This window comes from Terrapene carolina, unplaced genomic scaffold, assembly GCF_002925995.2.
Source record: "Terrapene carolina triunguis isolate 2854851 unplaced genomic scaffold, T_m_triunguis-2.0 Scaffold192, whole genome shotgun sequence".
Taxonomy (NCBI): Eukaryota; Metazoa; Chordata; order Testudines; family Emydidae; genus Terrapene; species Terrapene triunguis.
The window spans coordinates 12797387-12820137 of NW_020664543.1; the positions used below are offsets into that span (position 1 = coordinate 12797387).

The 22751-nt window shown below is 45.0% G+C and overlaps 1 protein-coding gene across 4 annotated transcripts in view; it reads right to left on the bottom strand.

The window, feature by feature from the left end:
• The window catches only part of CACNA1G (calcium voltage-gated channel subunit alpha1 G), a 281389-nt gene that overhangs the window by 48890 nt on the left and 209748 nt on the right, over positions 1-22751 (bottom strand). For all 4 annotated transcript variants that reach the window (XM_024204320.3, XM_024204317.3, XM_024204319.3 and 1 more), the window contains exons 17-20: positions 18963-19063; positions 16396-16519; positions 8888-8956; positions 7575-7759 (exon numbers count right to left, since the gene is read on the bottom strand). In XM_024204320.3, the coding sequence (XP_024060088.1) occupies positions 7575-7759; positions 8888-8956; positions 16396-16519; positions 18963-19063 (479 nt within the window). The remainder of the gene's footprint in view (positions 1-7574; positions 7760-8887; positions 8957-16395; positions 16520-18962; positions 19064-22751) is intronic.

The following is a 22751-nucleotide window of genomic DNA, read 5'->3' on the forward strand; positions in this document are numbered from 1 at the left end:
ATGGCTCAGGGAATGTAAGGAGTTCTGAAGTCTTTAACCTTTAAGGCTGTGAAGCAAATCTAAGCCAGGCTGGCAGCAACCAAAACAAATCATTACCCTCAAATGGCAGCTTAGCACACTATGTTAAACATGTTTGTTGATCTCAGTCCAGTTCTGGGTAGGCAGGGATCCACATCACAAACAACAAACACTGTCCTCACTAGCACCCTTTTGGATAGTCTCAGCCGACAGACTAAAGCATGTGAAGACTGAAATACACCCAGATCAGGACTTAAGCATGTTAGGGGGAAAGCTTGCACTGTCTCAATCAGTTTGATGCCTATTCTGTATATGAATCCTAGGTACTTTTATGCCTCTCCATAACTGTAGTATCTGAGCACTTCACAATCACACACATTCCTCACAACAGCCCCACAAGAAGTGCTATTATCCCCATTTTACAGATGGGAAAACAGGGGCACAGAAAGATTAAGTGATGTGCCCAAGGTCACTCAGGAAATCTGTGGTACAGTAGGAAATTGAACCAGGTCTCCTGAGTCCCAGGCAAGCACCCTCCCCACCCTTCCTCTCGTGAGGAAACTCTATTCTGTGGATATAATGAAGAAATTCAGTCTCCAGGGCCTGGCAACTTTCACCAGCACCAACCTCAAATTAAAGATGGAACAAAGTGATTTTCCCGACAAGACACCATCTGAGTTCCAACACAGGGAAAAGGAATAGGAGGTCATTCTTCTATATTGGCCAGCAGAGGATGCATGTTGAGAAAGAGGGGCTAAGAAATTATATAACCCTTTGGTTCTTTCAAATTCCTAATCAGAATATAATCCAGTGCATCTGCGTCATGTCTGCACTGCAGCCTGCACAACACCCCGCTGCTTCTCCTGTAACATTATCCCCAGGCCTACAGAAAAAAATCTGAAGAAAAATGTAATCCCAGATGTACGCCAATGGGCTGAAGGAGAGCTTTCCCGACAGCTGTAGAGAAATTGGAGGAAAAGACCTCATGAGCCGACCTTATTAGCATAGACACACCACCTACTTTGCCAAGTGACTAATTTTCGCTGTTTTGGGTTAAAATTCACTTAAGCCTTGAAAGCAGGGGTAATTAAATGCTTTGAACCTTATTGTACAATTAAAAGGCATACTCACTCACTAAACATGGGGTAGTGAGTCATATCCAAGTGACACTCAGAGGGGGTGGGGACAGATCTTCCTATCTGGTAGGGAGGAGTTTGTTTAAAGGTCCCAGATGCCATTTGACCCTTCCTCGCCAGGTCTAGGGGCTGAGCCTTACATCGGCCGTGGAGACAGCGTGCAGTGAAAGGCAATGCAAGTGTCGGCAGGCTCCCCACTACCCAGTGAAATCACTAAGGTCTGGGTTCGGTGGTGGAACCTCAGAACACAGCTAAAGGTAGCCTGGTGAGATCAGCAGCAAAAGCAGCCTCTTGCCCAACAAATCCTAGAAGAATGATTACTAACAGCATGGGGCTGTAGGGCTGGACCCAGCCGGACCATGGACTCAGCAGAGCAATGGCAGAGGCCTCACTCGCTGGAGGGGAACCCACCTGAATGCACTCCATAATGCTTTGCTGACGTTCGACAACAAACCATGAGTGGGGTGCAGTGGAGGGAAAGGGGGAGACGCATGTTAAAGAGACGGTCATCCATTGGGCTTCCACGCTGCAAGGTGGGAAGCTGAGGCAAAGGACTCCTGCCCAAGATCCTCCGGGCCGGGTGCTTTACTTATTGTCTGCATACTTCTGAGTCATTGTTGCTGTGTTTTCCCCAATTAATGCTGCGTCCCCTCTCCCCTTAATAAATGTTTGCTTTTCGTTATACACAGACTCAGTGCTTGCGAGGGGGGAAGTACTGACTAGCAGAGACGCCCAGGGAAGGTATTTAGTTTTCCCAAATTTCTGGGTGGGGGCTCAAGACGGTTTTATTTTGTAATTTTAAGAGGAACCTCTGGCTATTGAGCTGGCGCTCGCTGCTGCTGCCACCACCTGTCAGAAGCTTAAACGCTAATTAATGAAAAACATCATAGTCCTCATGCCTTCAGGCACTGAAGCTAAGCTCCACCAGGTCAACGGAAAGACTCCAGTGAGAGCCGGATAAGGTCCTAGATAGAACCGCAAAGTAACGCAATCTCAGCATTTCCGAGACATTAGTGTCAGCTCCATTATGATGGCTTTAACCATCCCAGCACCTCATCAATATAGCCCAAGATCCTGCTGATATTATTGCCTGCAAACCCATGCTATCCAATCCACTGCTCCGGCAATTTAGTGCTGGACGATCCAGCTGATTCGAGCCCTCCGGACATTGTGACACGGTAGCCAGCTGAGATTGCATGAAGGACAATTTCAGCCTGCGTCAGGCATCTGACAAATGAAGAAATTGGAGTCATAGAAGTTCTTCAGCATGAAAAAAATGCTAATCCCTTGAGTTTCTCTTGGTTCTGCTGGCCTCAGCAGTCACAATGCTGCTAAACTCCAAGCATGCAGATGCTCCAAGACTGCTGTCACTCTCATCCCAGCTGGAACATATTTACTAACTTTAAGCCTGCTAGTCTGCTCAGCCCATTTGTATAAAGAAGTGGCAGCTCAGTGTTAATGCAGACTTTCCTCCATGGGGGAAAAAAACAGCAAAGGTGATAATATGATAAAGAGGAGCGAAGCTATAAAATGACTATTTCATACAGCGATGGGAGGAAGAGTGAATAATTTACACATCTGCTTTGGAAGCTGAAGCCAAAGCTCTGAAGAGAGTAAAATAGCGTTGAAACCTATCTAAATTAATTCTGAATCCATTTTTAATTTGGATTTCTCTTGTATCTTGAGCTGTAGCACTTGATCCTGACAACAGCAAGTTGAACACATTAGGAAGGAACGTTATTGGATAAGCAATTCTTCTACAGGCTGGTACATCAGAGAGAGCAGTGGAAACACCTTGGAATGCCCCTTCTTTGTGAACACATTTTCAAACTTCTGTGCCTAGAGTGGGGCTTGAATACCCCTTTGTATAGCTTTAGGCCTGATATTCAATGACTGGGATGTGTAATTACGCCCACACAACTGCATGTACATGATTTGCACGTATGCAGATTGGGTATTTGTTCATGCAAATGATCAGCTGGTCAGGTGTACATGCAAATACTTGATTTGCATATGCATATGTGATTTTGCATACACAATTGTGTGTACTATATAAGGCAGTGGGGTTTTCCACAGTGAAATAAGACAAAGTAGCAACCAGCAAGGTCTTTTATAAGTAGCAAACCTCTAGGGCCATAAATCAAGGCAAGCTGCCATAAGCCAAAGCAAACTTAACAAAAACCCTTCACTTTCCTAACGTTCAATGTTGCGAGGTGTAGAGCGGTGGCTTCTTACGGGGATTTTTCTCCTGATGTCTCCCTGTCCCGGGGTGCTACACTCACCATTGAAGCGCCTCCTTCTGATCGCATCTGGGGATTAGCTCTACCATGTCGACGCCCCTTCCTCACATTGCTCACTCCGTCTCTCTCCCGGTCTCACTCGCTTGAGACTCGACTGCTCCCGCTTTGTGGCTTGGCCCTCTGGCCAGGTCACTGTAGCCCTCCCCTTCTGGGGGGCATATATCAAAGTCTCTCAGAACCCCCTGTCCCAGGCAGTCTTCCCATTCACTGCCCCATAACAGTGCCACTTCCCCAGTGGCTGGTTAGGGGAACCCAGGCCCACCCTCTACACTGGTTTCCAGTTCAAGGATCCTACAACACGCACTCAAGATCTGCACAAGGTCTATCCCTTTTTGCTGTATCCCTGGGCTGCTTCCTACCATACCTTCCCACACCTTGAGAGTGACAGCAGTTTCCATCTCTCCCACCCCGTTCTACTTTCAACTACTGGGCATTATAGAGAGGCCCCTCCTGTTCCTGTCCTGATGAGCTTCATCTCTAATTAGCCCTTGCTCCCTGGCTCCTCCTCTAGGTGCAGCCCAGGCGGTTAACTGGCACACGTAGCCACCTTCCCCCCCTTCAGGCTTTGTGTGGGGTGGACATCCCATCACACTCCCTTATAGCCATTCTTGCAATTCTACCCCTCACACATATACAGGAAGTTGGCAAATGGCAGCCAGATGTTGTCACTTGCTGACCTTGGGCTGGCTCCGGTCCCTGTCTCGAGCAGAGTGAATAACTGATTTTTTTCAGTTCGGTGGCCAATAATTTTGGGTTGACCTGAAACGGAAGTATTTTGGTTTTCTTGCCAAAATGACCCCCTCCCCAATTTGTTTCAAGACAAATGAAATGTTTCATTTGACCGGAAATGAATATTTGTGTGTGTGTGTTTGTTTCATTTTCGGGCGTTTAACTTTTTAAAAAGACACTTAGCTAAATTTGTAAACAAAACACCAATTTTGAAATGAAAAGTAGAAACGTTTCATCTTGAAAATGTAGTAGTGAAAAGCTGCGGCTTAGAAAATTTGTCCGTCCCCCCCCCCTCAATTATTTTGTCTGAGACTATTTGCTAAATTCAACCCCAATTCATGAAAAGTTTGGGCTGGCTGAAGCATCACACAGGGCCTTGTGCAGGGTCCAGGCTCTGAAGTGAATCTCATACACTGAATTGACATTCCTACATTAATAGCAGCTAATTTCCCAGACAATATGGGCTTCATTTTGATTAAAACAAGAGGAGGCTGAGTTGTGCATCCAATTACACTTGCACATACACAGCTGTCCCAACAGGTGGAGCTAAAGAATGCAAAATTTATTGTTCTTAAATGAGACAGCAAAATAAGGTGCTGGGCCTTGGGCAGGGAGGCCACCATGGTCAGCTCAGTCCATATGTGCATAACTGCAGATGGATTTCCACATGTGGAGATTTATGAATTACTGAAAAGCCCCTACTTTAACGGTTGGCTTTTCATTGGCTACAAATCTAATTACAGAGGAACAGAATCGATTGTGAACATATTTAGGGAACAGTTTCATTGTTATCTTTTAAAAACTTCCTTTGCGTTATGAAGTGTTTGTGCAGTTTAGTCAATCACAAACATTCATGTCCCCTCTTGAGAAAATACATCCTACGCCAACGGAACAAAATAATGTAAGGGCCTGATCCTGCAAATACCCTTTCCAACTGGAAGTTTATACTCATACAAAGAATCCCATTGAGGTGAATGGGATAACTCACATGAACGAGGACAGCTCATGTGAATTAAGACCCCAATCCTGAGCAGGCTGACCCATACACAGATACGGAGTCTCACTGACAACAGGATCAAAGCCTTAAATTGAAAAGAAAATAATCAGGAAACATTATAGATTAATGTAAAGCGCACTCAAAACATCTTATCTAGATGTGATCTAACACCACGGGCTCATTGAGAAAACCAATAACCTTCATGGGAGGAGATTCTCCAAGTTTGATGTGCATCTCTCAGTTGAAGCGGATGTGAAATAGATACTAATTTTACCTATACAACAAGGAGTCTGGTGGCACCTTAAAGACTAACAGATTTATTTGGGCATAAGCTTTCGTGGGTAAAAACCTCGCATCCGAAGAAGTGAGGTTTTTACCCACGAAAGCTTATGCCCAAATAAATCTGTTAGTCTTTAAGGTGCCACCAGACTCCTTGTTGTTTTTGTAGATACAGACTAACACGGCTACCCCCTGATACTTAATTTTACCTATAGAAATTCCAATTATCTTGTACTTTTCCTGTGTATGTATTAAAAAGGAGAGAGAAGAGCTGGGTAGATATTGTGAACAATTTTCTGCGAATGTGTGTTTGAACCTTTAAACCGATGGTTCTTAATCATCTTAATAGCAACATGCCCTTTTCCATAGTGGGACTTTCCGGGGCCACCCCTTTCAATCTAGCCAGGATCCCCATTCCATTTAGCAGTATGGGAAAGGCAGGGTGGCCATGAGCCCCTGTGACCTTTCTGGGGCCAAGACCCAGGTTGAGAACCTATGCTTTAAGTGGATCTATTTTAACTGTGCTAGTGCCCTTTTTGCCCCGGGGCTTTCTGTGGAAAAGTCTAACAAACAAGCATGCTGTCAGGAACGTTCACAGAATCAGCAAACAACAAGGAAACACTGGGAAACACCTGAAGAAAGCCAAACCTGAACCCACAATCACAAGTATTCACCTCAGAAACTTGATTGTCAGGGTTGCGATCACCCAATCAGGGAACAGACACATACAATGCAATATATCTGTCCAATCAAAACTCACCAGTAGAGTTCAAAATCTGAATATTTAATGCTCGCCATGAACTGTGTGTGCACAATCTGGGGACTTTTGAGCGCGTAAATGGCAAAAGACGTAAAGGCCAATGCAATTTGTGACAAATATGGCAAAGTTTGGCAAAAATATTAGCAGCTGCTAATTATTTGCTCATTTCTAGTTTTTTACCCACTAAAGGGCTGATCCAAAGCCTACTGAAGGCAATGGAAAAGCTTTAATGGATTTTCGATCCAGCTCTAACAGGGCATGTGGACAAAGCCTATGTTTTGATTCTTTCAGAGGAGAGTATGTCAGAAATATACAGATGGTGTGACCTTTTTTATTATTCATATTGCAGTAGCAAACAGATGGCCTAGTCAGAATGAGGCTGTTTTGCTAGGCCCTGCATAAACACACAGAAAGAAAGAGATACATCCCTACCCCAAAAGAAAAAACACCAGATGAAGGGAGGGGGAGTGCGATACAACATGTGTGTAAAGAGACTGTGGGGATGATACGCTTGTTAGTTCCAGCATAACAAGAACATCCCCAATTATATTAGATAGGTTATCATATTTATTAAGGATATAAACCCTCATGCTTCAGGGCATAGGCCGAACACGGTTTGCTTGGGGTCAGGAAGAAACTTCCTCCATGGGCAGGTTGTTGCACAATTGTCCATTAAAAGATAACTTGTTCCTGTCCGTGACGCATCCAATACTGGCCACTGTCCAACAGGAAACCTGATTAGAGGGACCAGTGCTCTCATCTCATCAGGCCATTCTTACGATTAGTATCAGAGTGAAATTAATGGAGATTTTGAAGGAAAAAAAATCTTCACATTTTAGGTTAAGTAACAGTTTGGTCTCTGAATCTTTAAAAATTCGCTGCCACCTGCTACTAATTTTATTCTTGGTTACAAAAGCCATTGATTGCCTGAAGGGAGAGGGGAAAGGAGCTGTTAAGAAACACTTCACACAGAGCAAATGAGAGCACAAATAGCAGGGGATGTGTGCGTTAATGAGCAAAGGGGGCACTGATCAGTTTTCTACACAGTTAAGCCTGACCCTGAGATGTGTTGAGTGCCTGGAGCTCCCCTTGACTCGAACAGGACCCCAGGCTGTCATGTCTCAGAATCAGGCTGGGAGTTTGTTGTAAAGGCAACGACAGGTTGTGCACAGAGCTGGAGATGTGACTGGGCAGCAAACCCTGCGTTTTCTGTCTCACTGGGCCCTTCCATTGCACTCCAGAAAACAGTTCCATTTCTTTGCATGGAGAGATTCAGGGAACCATCCCCAACCAGAAGCTTGCACAGCCAACCTGCACCCCTTTTCTATCTTATCTAGCCCCAAATCGCTGCTTACCTTAATGGCCTGAGCGTTCGCAGCAGCCTCAAGACCCTCAGCATTCCAAGAATTTTAGTGCCGCTGTCCGATACCAATGAAACCAGGATGTCAATGACCGAGATGAGAACCAACACCCCATCGAGCACATTCCAACTGCTCTTCAGGTAGGCCTTCTCCCCAAAGCACAAGCCGAGCGCCACCACCTGCCCAAATGGCAACAAGTTATGACTAATTCAGCCAGTATGTTTCTTCCAGTTAGCGACTTGCAGCTAATACATTATTCACAGATAAGTGATTGCGAGTCCATTTGCTTCCCAGTATAGAAACCTAATTAGACAATTCTGTAAAGTGTTATACCGTAAGGACTGTAAAAATAACTCTGCAAAACACACCGCAGATTGCCCCTTAACAGCTGATGTATTTTTAATGCAGCTAAACCTAGTTGTGCAAAAGTGATTCTATTAATGTATAGCTGTTGCACAGAAGATTTGATCCCATGATTATTTGGGCTACTGGGGGAGAGAAGTGGTTTCGAGGTCCTGACTATAGGCTATTGCTGGCCACCAGATTTGCAAATACAGAAGACGGGGGAAGTTTCCAAATGAGAGGGGAATACTTCTGAGATGCTATGAATTATATGAGAGCGATATCCAGAAAAAAGTCTTGCCAATCTTTGGGCCTTATTCAGGCTCTAATTCAGAAAAGCATTTAAGTACACATTTAATAAAATAACACCAAATCACCACCACGCAGCTCTAATACAGCATTTTTCATGAGTAGATCTCAATGCACTTCACAAAGGGGGTCAGTATCATTATCCACATTTTACAGATGGGAAAACTGAGGCACAGGGAGGTGAAATGATGTGCCCAAGGTCACCCAACAGCCAGTGGCAGGCAGAGATAGGAACAGAGTCCCAGTCTCCTGAGTTTCAGTCCAGTACGTTAGCCACTAGGTCACACTGCCTCTTTAGCAAAGCACTTAAGCGTAAACTTATCTTTAGGTCATGGAAGTCAATGGGATTTACCCACATGGCTGAAGTAAAGCAGGCGCTTAAGTGCTCTATGGAAAAGGGACGGACTGCTGATTCGAGGCCTCTCATCTCCTCTATACTGCTATAAATCAGGAATCACGTCAATGGAATGATGGTGCTGAAAAATGCACTAAGAATAAGGTGCCTGATATTTATTGGGTTACTCCTCCTTCCCAAGTAGCACAGCAGATTAAGACATGATGATCTCTGGAAAAATGGGCACAGGGGCTTTAGAAATCCAAAGTCATAAAATGGTGCTAATGCAGCAGAGCCAGGCTTATGCTTTGGTTTCATTTACCTTAACTGTCATCTCAGCCAGGAAGATTACCGTGAAGATGTAGTTGGACAGCGTTAGGAAAATTCGTTCCTATAAAAAAAAAGAAAAGAAAATGAGAGACAAGGTTTTATAGTCTGCTCGCCAAATCTCTCTCTCTCGAGATGTCTATTTGGGTGGTTGCTTAATGTTCTCCTGATCTTATGCTGAAATAAGTCTTGGAATGTTTGCTCCTGAAGAAGATGTCCAAACATTTACATGATAACACTTCACTTGTTTATAGATCTCTTTTCTTATGTTCCTTTGTGTATGTCAGTACCATGGACAGCTGCCAGCGTTCTCTGTAGGATGCTGCTTGCTTCACCACAGGTGATGGGGGAAATAAGCAAAGGATGCAATTGAAATTCACATGCCCTCTCTCTCAAATCTACGCCATTCTTTTCCATGTATCCCCTGGCCATTCCACACTTTCCCAAGTTCTATACCATTCCTTCACTCGTCCCAAGTACTCTGGGATGCATGGGGGTGCTTGACAGATGTAAGGAGAGTTTCCTTATGCATGCTATATAGCGGGTGTCTCACAACCCTTCACCTGTGGATCTCAGAGTACTTCACATGGTTGTTGTGGGGCTTAATGATTCTTGTAAAGTAAGTTGAATACCCACTATACAGAAAGGCAATCTGAGGCACAGAGAAACCATGCCTCAGCTGGTGTAAACTGCCATAGAATCATAGAACTGGAAGGGACCTCAAGAGGTCATCTAGTCTAGGCCTCTGCAGTCAAGGCAGGACTAAGTATTATCTAGACCATCCCTGACAGATGTTTGTCTAACCTGTTCTTAAAAATCCCCAGTGATGGAGATTTCACAACCTCCCTAGGCAATTTATTCCAGTGCTTAAGCACTCTGACAGTTAGGAAGTTTTTCCTAATGTCCAACCTAAACCGCCCTTGCTGCAATTTAAGCCCATTGCTTCTTGTCCTATCCTCAGAGGTTAAGAAGAACAATTTTCTCCCTCCTCCTTGTAACAACCTTTTATGCACTTGAAAACTGTTATGTCCCCTCTCAGGCTTCTCTTCTCCAGACTAAACAAACCCAATTTTTTCAATCTTCCCTCATAGGCCATGTTTTCTAGACCATTAATCATTTTTGTCGCTCTTCTCTGGACTTTCTCCAATCTGTCCACATCTTTCCTGAAATATGGCACCCAGAACAGGACACAATACTCCAGCTGAGGCCTAATCAGCATGGAGTAGAGTGGAAGAATTACTTCTCATGTCTTGCTTACAATACTCCTGGTAATACATCCCAGAATGAGGTTTGCTTTTTTTGCAATAGTGTTATACTGTTGACTCATATTTAGCTTGTGATCCACTATGACCCCCACATCCCTTTCCGCAGTACGCCTTCCTAGACAGTCATTTCCCATTTTGTATGTGTGCAACTGATTGTTCCTTCCTAAGTGGAGTACTTTGCATTTGTCCTTACTGAATTTCATCTTATTTACTTCAGACCATTTCTCCAGTTTGTCCAGATCATTTTGAATTTTAATCCTATCCTCCAAAGCACTTGTAGCCCCTCCCAGCTTGGTATTGTCCGCAAACTTTAAGTGTACTCTCTATGCCATTATCTAAATCATTGATGAAGATATTGAACAGAACCAGACCAAGAACCGATCCCTGCGGGACCCCACTCGTTATGCCCTTCCCGTATGACTGTGAACCACTGATAACTACTCTCTGGGAACGATTTTCCAACCAGTTATGCACCCATCTTATAGTAGCTCCATCTAGGTTGAATTTTCCTAGTTCGTTTATGAAAAGCTCATGCAAGACAGTATCAAAAGCCTTAATAAAGTCAAGATATACCACATCTACCACTTCCCCCCTATCCACAGGGCTTGTTACCCTGTCAAAGAAAGCTATCAGGTTGGTTTGACATGATTTGTTCTTGATAAAGCCATGCTGACTGTTACTTATCACCTCGTTATCTTCTAGGTGTTTGCAAATTGATTTCTTAATTATTTGCTCCATTATCTTCCCAGGTACAGAAGTTAAGCTGACTGGTCTGTAGTTCCCCAGGTTTTCCTTATTTCCCTTTTTATATATGGGCAAAATATTTGCCCTTTTCCAGTCTTCTGGAATGTCTCCATGTTTTCATTGAAGTCAATGAAATTACAGCCATTTATACCAGCTGAGAATCTGCCCCCAAGGAGTTTAAGTCACTTGCCCAAGACCACGACAGAGCTGGGAACAGAACCCAGCAGTTTTCCTATGCTCTAACCCGGTCCCATGGTCTAACCACTAAACCATGCTTTCCTTCTGTGTAAGCAGTTAGTGATTACAGATGAGAGCGTGGACTAATTCCCTATCTATAACCAGCAGAAACCTTTCTTTTTAATGATGATCATTAAATAAATTACACTTTCCCCTAATCTCTATACAATCTCTGATTGCTTGTACTGTGAGCTGGAGAGTTGGGGGGGTAGAGGGAGTAAGACAGAAACACAGTGTGTGTGTGTGCGTGTGCGCACTCTCGCACGGGGACTAAAACATCTCACTGTAACATTATGGTAACATTACTAGGGACGCTGGATTTATTTCCACTGCTCCCTAAAGAGCAGTTCTCTAAGAAATGCAGCTCTCTAAAAACCAGCTGCAATTTAACTACGAGAAAACACCATGGAAACTCTCATTTGCCAGGCCATGATTTACTGAGAGTGACACAGGAATCACTAAGTAGCTTGTTTCCATCCTGGTGTCCGTAATTAATCAAGTCTTAAAGACCCCTGCTGTGACTGCATGAGTCATGATAGAAAACATCCATGGTCTTTGAGAGAGTGCTGCACAAAAGGTCGGCAAGTGTGCAGTGGGGCTGAGCATCTGCAGGAGCGGATAAGCACCTGCTTTAGGCAGTGCAGATGAAATGGTAATAGCAGGTAGAAAAGAGTCAGAATATTACACTTCTCTTTGGCAAGTGTGCAGCGATTTGGAAGTGCAGTCTCCACGCACCGCATCCCCTACTCTCCGGAACAGGAAGGCCTGCTGTGGAGAGACTGCCTCCCCTGCTCTGACTGGCCGGCTCTAACTGGGACAGGGAGAGAACTGGCTCTAGGCAGTTAGAAAATCCATGGCTCTGGAAGGCAAAGTACAATTATTTGAAACAAGTGAAGCTAAAATAACTATTTGTGTTTCCAGGCAAGAGCTCTGTCAGCTGGAACGGGGCTGTGTGCCCTGCCTCGCTCTCGCATCTCCTGTGGTGCCACCGTTGGGTCCCCCCCTTCTGCTTTCTGTCTTCTGCCCAGCTCACCTTGATCCCTGGGTGACCTCACTGGCTCCCATGGTTACCATCCCCAGGCTGATGGTTCTCACATCTGCCTCTCTGCCCCTGAGCTCTCTCCCCTCTGTCCACTTCCGCATCTCAGAAATCTCCTCCAAGTCCTGGCAAGACCAGAGTGCCTCACCCTCCCTCACCACTAGCAGCACCACTGTCCTCCTCAAGTGCCACACCTTGGGCTCCTCCAATTCAGGCTCCCACCCAATCCTCTCACTTCTCCCTTTTCAAACAGCACTACAGACCCCACCTTTCCTCCCCATCTTTGCTGCTCCCACACTTGTTCTCATCCAGGGCCATTCCGCACCTTGACTGGTGCAATGTCCCAGAGGCCCAGTTCAGATGGCTTTTAAACTGGAGAACAACAAATAGCATGGAGTGGATAATGAATGCCCTTATTTGCATGTGGATCCAGGTCATCATAAAAAAAACACATCAACAAAAAACACCACACACCAGCCTTTCCCCGAACATCCATCCAAATAAAATACCTCTCTGTGCAAGGGTTTCTGGACAGGGCTCTAAGGGGACCCAACATGGGACCAAAGAGCCATTCAGAATGTGAAGGAATGCTCCGAAATGTGTGGGCCAGATTCTCAGCTGCTATAACTTCAATGGAGTTATACTGATTTACACCAGCTGAGGATCTGGCCCTATTTCTGAACTATTCAGCAGGTGTGTCCAGACAGCAGCATTTAATACCTCCGAAGAAAGTGGGGACAGCAACTAAGTTCTTTGCTCTAGCTTTCTAAGAGCCTCCACAATACCAAGAGTTACAACAGGATTTCCAAAGCTGCCTAGAGGCTACAGACACCCAGTTCCCACTCATTTCAATGGGAACAGGGCCTCCAAATCCCTTCACCGGCTTTGGAAAATCTCTGCCTCCATCAGCTGCATGAAACCCTCTAATGTCACTAGGAGTCATCGATGTGAAATGACAGGACAACTTCCCCCAGTGGACTAGCTGGGGAGGCAGCCCGGCATCCAGAGCGGTTCATCTGTTCCTGCACTCAGACAGCGAGCTCAAGTGAGCAGCACGCCCATCCCACCCAAGCTAGCCTTTTACATGTGCAGCAGCTGTCCGAGCAGCCTGCCTGACAATGTCTAATGGGGAACAGAAGTCGAAAAAAGGGCATCTGTAAGTTAAACAATGGCTGGGAGCTCAAAATAAGCTCAGGCAGCATCCAAATTCGCCATGTCCAATTCATTAAAAAAAAGTGAGTTAACGGAGAGCAGCAGCAATGGACTCTCATTAAAAGGGTGTTTTTGTTTTAATAGTTTCAAGGGGATCCAAACCTTGTAAAACAAAACTTTGAAAACTCCCAGCCTGAAGGACAAGCCTGTTTCATTAACTGGCAGGCGTGTTTGGAAAAATAGCAGTGTCTGGTGAAAACAGAATCCTGATCTGCAGGAACCCTGCTCCATGCTATAGGCCTCTTTCATATGGACTAAGGCCAGGAAGGACCACTGTGATCATCTTATCAGACCTCCCGTATGACACCAGCCATAGAACTTCCCCCCAAAAATTCCTACAGAAGAATTTTTAGAAACAAAGCCAATCTTGATTTAAAGATTGCCAGTGATGGAGGAGAATCCATCATGACCATTGGTAAACTGTTCTAATGGCTAACTACCCTCACTGTAAAAAGGTACACCATTTCCAGGCTGAATTTGTCTCGCTTCAACTTCCAGCCATTGGATCGTGTTTATACCTTTGTCTCCTGGATTAAAGGGCCCATTATCAAATATTTGTTCCCCATCTAGGTACTTATAAATTGTGATCGAGTCACCCCTTAACATTCTTTTTGTTAAACTAAATAGATTGAGCTCCTTGAGCCTTCTGTGGCATGCTAGAGCCTTTGTCATAACATTGTGCCCCAAATAGGTCATGCTTCCCCTAAGTTCATTGTTTTGGATCCAGCCCAGGCTGGAAGTGACTAAGAGTTGTTGCCATCTGCTGGCTGGTTGGTGGCTAAAGTCCAGTTCCCCAGTGGATCACAAAAGCCACCACCACCCCTGGCATTAACTGGCAACTTTGCAAGACTCAGAAGAGGTCAAGTACTAAATGGGTTGTGACGACTGATCACCACTCACCCTAATGGTGGGCCCCTCCCGGGCCGGGCTGGGGAACTGTGAGGAAGTCTGCATTGGAGCTACTATCCATGCTGTACATATTCTGTGTATACAGAGGCTTCACTATCCAGGGCCAGTGGGGGAGGGATAGCTCAGTGGTTTGAGCATTGGCCTGCTAAATCCAGGGTTGTGAGTTCAATCCTTGAGGAGGCCACTTAGGGATCTGGGGCAAAATTAGTACTTGGTCCTGCTAGTGAAGGCAGGGGGCTGGCCTCAATGACCTTTCAAGGTCCTTTCCAGTTCTAGGAGATAGGATATCGCCATAAAAAAAAAAAAAAGAGAGAGGGCTACCAACCCAGCACCTTTCCTCAGCTCTATCCTCAGAAAACCCACCGGACTCACATGATGACAAAATGATAACAAGAGTTTACATTTATATAGAAAGACTCCAAAGCACTTTGCTACTGTATACATGCAATGAAATGCAGCCATCTCTGGGGTGGAGGACAGTCACTTATTGCACAACAGTGAAGGAAAGAAATTTGGCTTAAGGAGATTGGGGCATGCTTATTCTCTGAGGAGGAGTGCTAGGGGGATCTTTAATGTACAGGAAGAGCACAAAGAACCTTAGTTTTAAGATCTCAGCTTAAAGATCCACAAGCAATAAACAGCAAGGCACTCATGCACTGAGGGAACAGGGATTTATATTGTTGCAATATGAACAGTCTTTTGCAATATGTCAGAAACAGCCTAGTGTACCTCTCAGCTGCAATCGATACAGAAATAAAAGAGCAAGTGGATGATTCTGCCCATCTGACTGATAGGAGTTGATGTTATGAGGGTCTGGTTTGAAAAATCATTATGCAATTTATTAAAACAAATGGTTCGGGGAAATGGAATTACAGTGCTTGTATCCATTCAATTTGCTTATGTCACAACAAAGATGATCGACAAAGAGGCCAGAAAAGTACAAAATGAACAGCTTTCCCCATCCCTTCCCACCACCCATACGCCGATGCAGAACAGATGGAAGGAGCTAACATTGCGCTGAGAGAGTAAAAGTGTTTGAATGTTTATCAGAGAAGAAAATGGAGACAGATGTCCTGGTTATATCATGTATAAAAACAGTCTGATTGTGCCTGGGGAGATGGGATATTAAAAGTGGAAGCCTGGATGTCTTTCCCAGCACACGAGTGCTGGTCTTGTATGTTTCAGAATCAGAGGAAAGAAACTGTGGTGAGGGCAGAGGATTGAATGCCTGAAAGAATCCCTGTCTGTTGGCAGCATCATGGAAAATCCACTTCAGCATGTGCTGTAAAGGTACGTTTATTGCTGAAGTTAATACCACATAGGCAGGATCGATTTTCTTTTAAATAAACCATGAATGGCAAATTATAAACAGCTGGGGCCAGATCCCTGGACACAGCCATGATGTTCAGAGCACAAGGCACGAGCAGCATGCAGAGATGGCTTAAAGCCCTCCCATGCACTGCCCTGATGCTGGTGATGCTCTGTGCCTGGCTGTTTCCTTTGTGCGGTGTCAGAGCCTGAGGGCTGCCCTTACTTACGCTGGCCTGTAATGATCCCAAAGAGCTAAAACATACTGCAGGGCCAGGGAAGTGCAGGGGACGTCCCTACGTGTGGTGCTCCCTTTTATCTAGCCATATGCATGTCCCACACACTGCGAGCAGCAGGGAGGGTGGATGGTAAATAGCCCCCATGTTGGCTCTGTACCACCGCATGCTCAACTCTCACTGGCGGATCCTCTCTGGGCCAGTTAGACAGGGTTTGTGGTCCAAGCACTGTGTCAGTGCTGCACAAAGCAGCCGCATGGCCCCTAAAGATCTGATCCCTGAGCTGGAATTCAGGGCCAGTTTCTCAGCTGGTATAAATCAGCATAGACTTGACTGACTTCAATATAGCTATGCAGAGACAAGGATTCTTTCTCATACTACTGAGACAAAGGAGGCCAGCTAAGGATCTGGCCTCCTCTTTCTCAGTAGCATGAAGGCAAGAGCAGAGAGAGAGATACAGTCCAGTGTGGCTTGGGCTTTGGTGGCTCCACAATGAATGTGACAGCAGAGGGTTCAGGAAATCATTAACCTGTAGCACAACTCCGATACTCACAGCACTGTGGGGCTCAATTTTTGGCCGTTCCATGGCAATGGTAATGCAGTTCAGGAAAATAATAACCAAGACGATATGATCAAACATCTTGTGAGTGATGATTTTATTGCACATCAGACGGAATCTGCCCAGAAAAGGGAAAAAAAGACACATAATGAGCTGTTAACACCTAACTGGTCTGAAAGACTTTTGTCAAAGCATCAGCCTTATGCACGGCGTGAGAACTGAACAGTCGGCTTGAAAAGCAGATGCGTTGCTGACTCCCGACTCCTCCTCTAGGGTGGCCATGTGTTAGCAAATTTTTCTCAGTATAAACAGAAAAGGGTGCAAGCCACAAAGTTTGAACACAGTTTGCAAACACCACAAAGTTTAGGGGTGCTTGGTTGCATTTGGGGTTTGGTTCATTGTAAAGAGAGCAGCCACTTGCAACTTACATCTATTGCCAGGTTCGGATTTCAAGCTCTCCTTTACCCCTAGTGTCAAAGACACGTTTGGATTCAAGGCTCTAGTTTAGCTCCATCTCTAGCTAGAAAATAACCCAGTTTGAGTGTGCGAGGCTAAAGAATGCTATGCTGAACAAAGGAACAGGAGCTATTTAGCATGACAGATGGCTGTACGTTGATGCAGGATTTATAACATGGTATTACATTTCCCAAAGACTGTTTCTAAAAGTCTATGTAATCATTGTATGAATGAACTGTAATGCTGCTTTGGGCCCTCCAGCTTAAAAACGCAAGGCGTCCCCTAGGACAAGCCATGACATTGCTGCATGAGCGTGTATCAGAGCACTGATTCCAGATGGCCATATAGCAGCTGACCCTTGGAAAGAACAAAGGACTCTTGCTCCTTTATGTAAGCAACGGGCCTTTCCTGGAGGAGTGTGACTGGGGGATGGGAGAAAGGGAACACAAAGGGCCAAATTCAGAGGCAAGTCTAAGTCTAGAGGAGTCTAAGTTGGTGTAATACTTTCTTTTGGTCCCCCCAATGCATATGTGACACCAATTTAGAGACCATTGGATGTACTTAGCCACTGTACCCAGGAGTTTTTCCCACCTACTGTGTAGAGTCAAAAGCTCACCCATTCCCTGGATGCTTGGCTTTATTAACAAAGAAATTAACAGCAGCATAATAAAGATCTGTTCAAGCCTTCTCTCTCAAGCGTGGCTGTGCCTGGGGTTCCTCCCTTAGGACTTCTCAGCCCACAGCCTAGATCCTCCCACCTCCCAGAGGGCTCCTGCTGGCAGCGTCATGGAACAGAGTAACCAGTACTCCATCAGGATGGAGTAACCAGTTGCCTGCCCCAGTGAGTCAAGCAGGACCAACTTAACTCTGCCAGCAGGCTCAACACCTGCTAAGAGGGTGAGGTGTTCCAGGCAAGCATTGCCAGCCTCTTACAGACTTCCATAGGCTCACAGGGCCAGATTTAAGGATGATGTGCAATTTAGATCCCCTGACACTAGCTTCAATCCCTTTACACTAAGTTGACTCCCCTGGAGCTACTTACACCCACACCCCTCACTACACACTGAAGAGCTGGAAGAAGGGGATCAGTTAAAGTGGCTCCCAGCTTAACTGAACACACACCTCTTTGCAGCTCCTTGTGAAGTCACCCAGACATTGGTAGAATGGGTGAGAGTAGTTCAACGAGAATCTGTGTGAAGGGGACTGTAAGTTACACACCATCTCTGACCACCACCACAGACTATTGGGCAAACAACTGGTTGCTGCCACCTCCAGCAGCTATTCTGACCCCTTGACCTTTAGGGCATAGCTTTCCCAGTCTGGAGCAGCATGGCTTCCCCTGGTACTCACCTCCACCAGGGCAAAGGCTCTCATCGGGTTCTGCGCTCTTTCTTAAACGAACAGCGTGTGTACGTGAAGCAATGTCTGGGACCTGTCTATTGATATGGGGGTGACAGCTGGTGTCCACAAGTCCTTAGGACCAAAGGACCACCTATCCTAAGGGAGGAAGCAGAGTTCCTCAGGTACCCCGGGTGAATAAACAGGGGCTCAGATTCCGTGCCGCACCACCAGGAGGCACAGGGCATGGGTGAGGGCAAAGATGGCTTTAAACCACCTTTTCACCCTCTGTATTGTGGGCTGTTCTGGGAGCTGAACCTGATCCTGGTGTAAATTAAAGCACTGAGGGGCTGCTCCCTTGGCTGGCTATGAGCTACAGTGCAGCCCCTGATCCCAAAGATACTATAAGATAAGAGCCCACACCCATGTGCCCATGATCTGCCCACAGCTCATCCTTACACTAGGGTTTACAGCAATCCTACAATTTATCTGCAGCAGGGGAATGCTCCCCAGCCAGTTGCAGCAACCCGTATGGCTACTATACGTCAATGGAGTGGAACATAAGGAGTGGAGCAGGGGAAAGAATCTGTCTCCAAGACTTAGAGAGGGCCGTGGGCTTTACCCTCATCGATGCACCGACTGGGAGATAGGCAGGCTGGCATACAATGAAGGCTCTGATCTTCACGGTACTGGGGCAGAGTGATCCACTGTAACACTTACATTCAATTCTACCCATAGCTATCACATTATTATGGAAGTTGCCTTACTTAGAGTGAGGAGCAAAGATGTAGATAGACCAGGAATCCCTTTCTTTGCACCAGGAAGGTAGGTGTGCCCTTATCCAAGCCTTCATACGCTCGCTTTTGCTCTAAAAGAAAAATGACAACTGTACAGTGAGTTGTAATCAGTTATTCTGAGCAACTACAGCAAGCATCAGCCATGGAGTGAAACCGAGACAAAGCAAACAGCCAAGCACAAAACCCTTGTGATGCTTTAATTTCTCCTCCTCCCTGTCAACCTGGAAGTTATATGGCAGCACTGCAGGCCTGCGAGCTGGGGTCATTTCTGAATGACATTTCTTGTGTGTAATACAAGACTAAAATAATGAAATTGACAGCACGGGTACACATGCCCTGCTGTGCACCTCAGGGATGGATTGATGATACCTAAGAGTACATGCATGCAACTCCACTTACAGAAATGTCTTAAGCACAGCTGTGTAAAGGAAGTGGAAGGCCATAAATTTAAAGAAATCTACTGCATGGACAGGCACTGCTGCGCATGGTATCTGCTCACAGTCACCACTCTAACACGGAGACGACATTTTAAAAGTTATCATAAAGAAAAAAGCAGAGAAAGTTGTTTTTAAAAAAAGGGTCTTCCAAACCTAGAAGTCACAAAGCTAAGATGCCACATTTTCCCCCATAGCAGAAATGACAATCACCATTCAGCAAAGCAGCTGATTATGAGCTGAAAAAGCAGAGACCCCACTGCGCATGGCACTGCCAGCAAAAACTGGGGCTTAGTCCAGCAGAGCCCAGGTCTGCGCTGATTAGTGACAGGACTCTCTAAACATTTGAAAACTCTGTTACCATGATTTTTATAGCATCATGAATACACTAGCAGGACAAGGGTATTGGTTAAAATCCCTACTCTGAAGTCAGCCTCAGACATTCTGGATACTTAACAGATGTTTGCCCCAGTCTTCCGAGGTTTAATTCTAAGCAAAAAAGGAACATATAGGGCTTATGTTAGAGCCAATAAAAAAGGCAGAGGGTCAAACGTCTGCATGCCACTTGTGGACTCCTGTGTCTGTGGCACTTGGGTCTAATTCTGGCTGTTGGACTTGGTGTGCAGGTGACTGGGTGGTGTACAGAGGCCTGTGATATACAAGAGCTTAGACCAGATGATCTGGTTCATTCCTGCCTTGAACTTTATGACTGAGTCACATATTTGTGCACCCACTGTGATATTGGAGGAGTCACCAGTGATTTCCACTTTGGTCCATTAACAGAATGTCAAGTGTGCACCTTCCTTACCATTTTAATAGATTACTTATACCATGGTGGCTTAAGACAGGAGGGCAGATTTTAGGGCTTTGATCCAAATTCTGTTAGAGTCAACAGGAACCTTTCTATTAACTTCAAAATTGGATGAGGCCAATAGAGTACAGCTGTATCTGATATTAAATTTGTTCTTTCCACAACCCATAAACCACGTAGCAATGTGCCTACCCCTCAGGGCAGAGGGGTACCCTTACTTGCACTGAATACTAGCTTATAACATGTGCCAACTTTTTGAAATCAATGGGGTTACTTGTGCAGCAAAGTGCTACTGGATGTCAATAAGGGTATCACAATCTAGTCCTTAATGAATATCCAACCGGGAAGAGGTCTAAAGCAGAGCCATTTATCTGAAACTCCCCCCCACACACACATATTAGGAGGGGGTCAGACAAAGGGGGAATGGGCAAAAAATCACCATGGCTTGGGTTTGATTTTGCAAAACTAAAACCTGATTTCCACAAAACAAAACTAGCCACAGGTTCTACCCATCTTCCTCCAACACAGTAGAATTTCAGACTTCAGATATTGCCTTTAGTTGGAAATCCACTACATTCTGAAGGTAAACTTTTACTGGATTATCATTTATAATCAATCAATTAACTGTTGGATTTATACATCCATTATTATCCCAATTGCTGGGCTATACATTAATATTTATAGCTTTACTGAACTACCTCAAACTTCTTATAGTTTGAGCTGTAGTTGATATCGACATATGGAACCAAATTGTACACATACACTGCTTGCAAACCTACTGATGCCAATAGAGTTGCATGGGGTGAAAGCAGAAGCTGAATTTTTCACACTGCATACAGAGGATCCATCCAGCACCTCCAAGCACCAAAAGGACAATCGAATGGCACATAGGGTGTCAGTGAATTATAAGGCCCAAGTTTTCATCATGCGTCTGATGTAAAAATGATGACCACTTTCAAGGTTACAGTCTTGCCTTCGCATGACAAATAACTTGAAACAATTTGCCCTGACTAAATAATCCATCGATCCCTTGATTTCCTGTATCCTGATTGTATACTCCCCTTCCCCCCCGACTCCATCTTTTTAATTCTGGATAATGCCACCACATAGCTCTTATAGAGACACATTCAAAAGCCCAAGAAGTCGATAGGAATTACTCGATTGACTTTAATGGGCTATGGATCAAGCCCAATGGCACTTTTTATCCACAAAGAAGATCCATGTCTTTATCCCCATTTGTAAAATAGGCACAGAGAGGTGCAGGGACTTGCTTGTGGTCACTCAGCAGAGTAGTGGCTGAACCTGTGATACTTGATTTCCGAGTCCAGTGCCCTACCCGGTAGACTGCTAGTCAAAACAGGCACCTTGGGAGTGCATAAAATGAGAGAGTTTAAACACAAGCCTGCGCATTCCTCCTAGGAGCTGAGCAATTAGCAGTTTGCGCTGGTTTGGACTGTAAAAACTGGAGCTGTCAGTGTAATTGAGTGGAATGGGTGAAACTGGAGCTGTGCTGTGCTTACATGCACTCAGCCAGGAGTCTCATTAGCAACTGGTAATAGCTAGTACAGTGTCCATTTTAATGAAAATGCTTGGTGACCAACTGAAACCACCTGATGACGTTCTAGATAGAAAACGCTGAGAGCTACCCCAGCCCTTGAACATGTAGTAAGAGCTGTGACTTGGTCCAGTTAATTTTGTACGCTGGACGGGTTCCAAAAGGATCTATTATTCAAAGCATTTCTGGTATTTATCTTGGGGATTTGAAGTGAATGGTAATGCGTCAGCAGCACAGAATGCCTCTTTGTGTTCCTTTCGTCCAGTTTTAATGCCAAAGATATTTTGGGTTTTGTCTAATTGTTGCAGCTAACAGTTCAAAGGCTACATCAGATAATAAAGGGGAAAAGTGAACTTCCATCATGTCCCTCTATTCAACATGTGTGGGAAAGGCTTGGGACATGGATCCATCAGTCATTACTGAAGCTTTGGCTTCCTTATACAAGGCCAAGTTCTGGTCTCTGTTATATCCATGTCAATCTGGAGTCAAAGGAGTTACTCCAGATTTACACCAGTGTAACTGAGATCACAGTTTGGCCCATGATCATCTGAGCCACATCCAAATCTCTGTGAAATAAAAAAAAGAGTAGTTCCAGCCGACCCCCATCAAATGCTTTCTCTGCAAAGTCCAGATACACAGCATTGCTTACAATCAGCCTGATTGCATTATGTTCAAAGAGATATATCAATTATGTTATTTAAATCACATCTATTTGTTCGTAAGACACACCTGGCCAGGATGAATAAAGATGTGGAAGAACAAGAAGAAAAACAACCACCAACAACCCTTTAATTCAGTTGCTCGTTTAGACAGAATGTTATGGGCATGATCTTGCTGGCCTATTGAAGCTAAACTCCCTCTGTGCTCAATGCTCTACCCAGCTGACAAAGAGAGACATGCCCAGGGGTCTATCCAGTGGACAAAACACGTGCATAACTCCCATTGATATTAACCAGTGT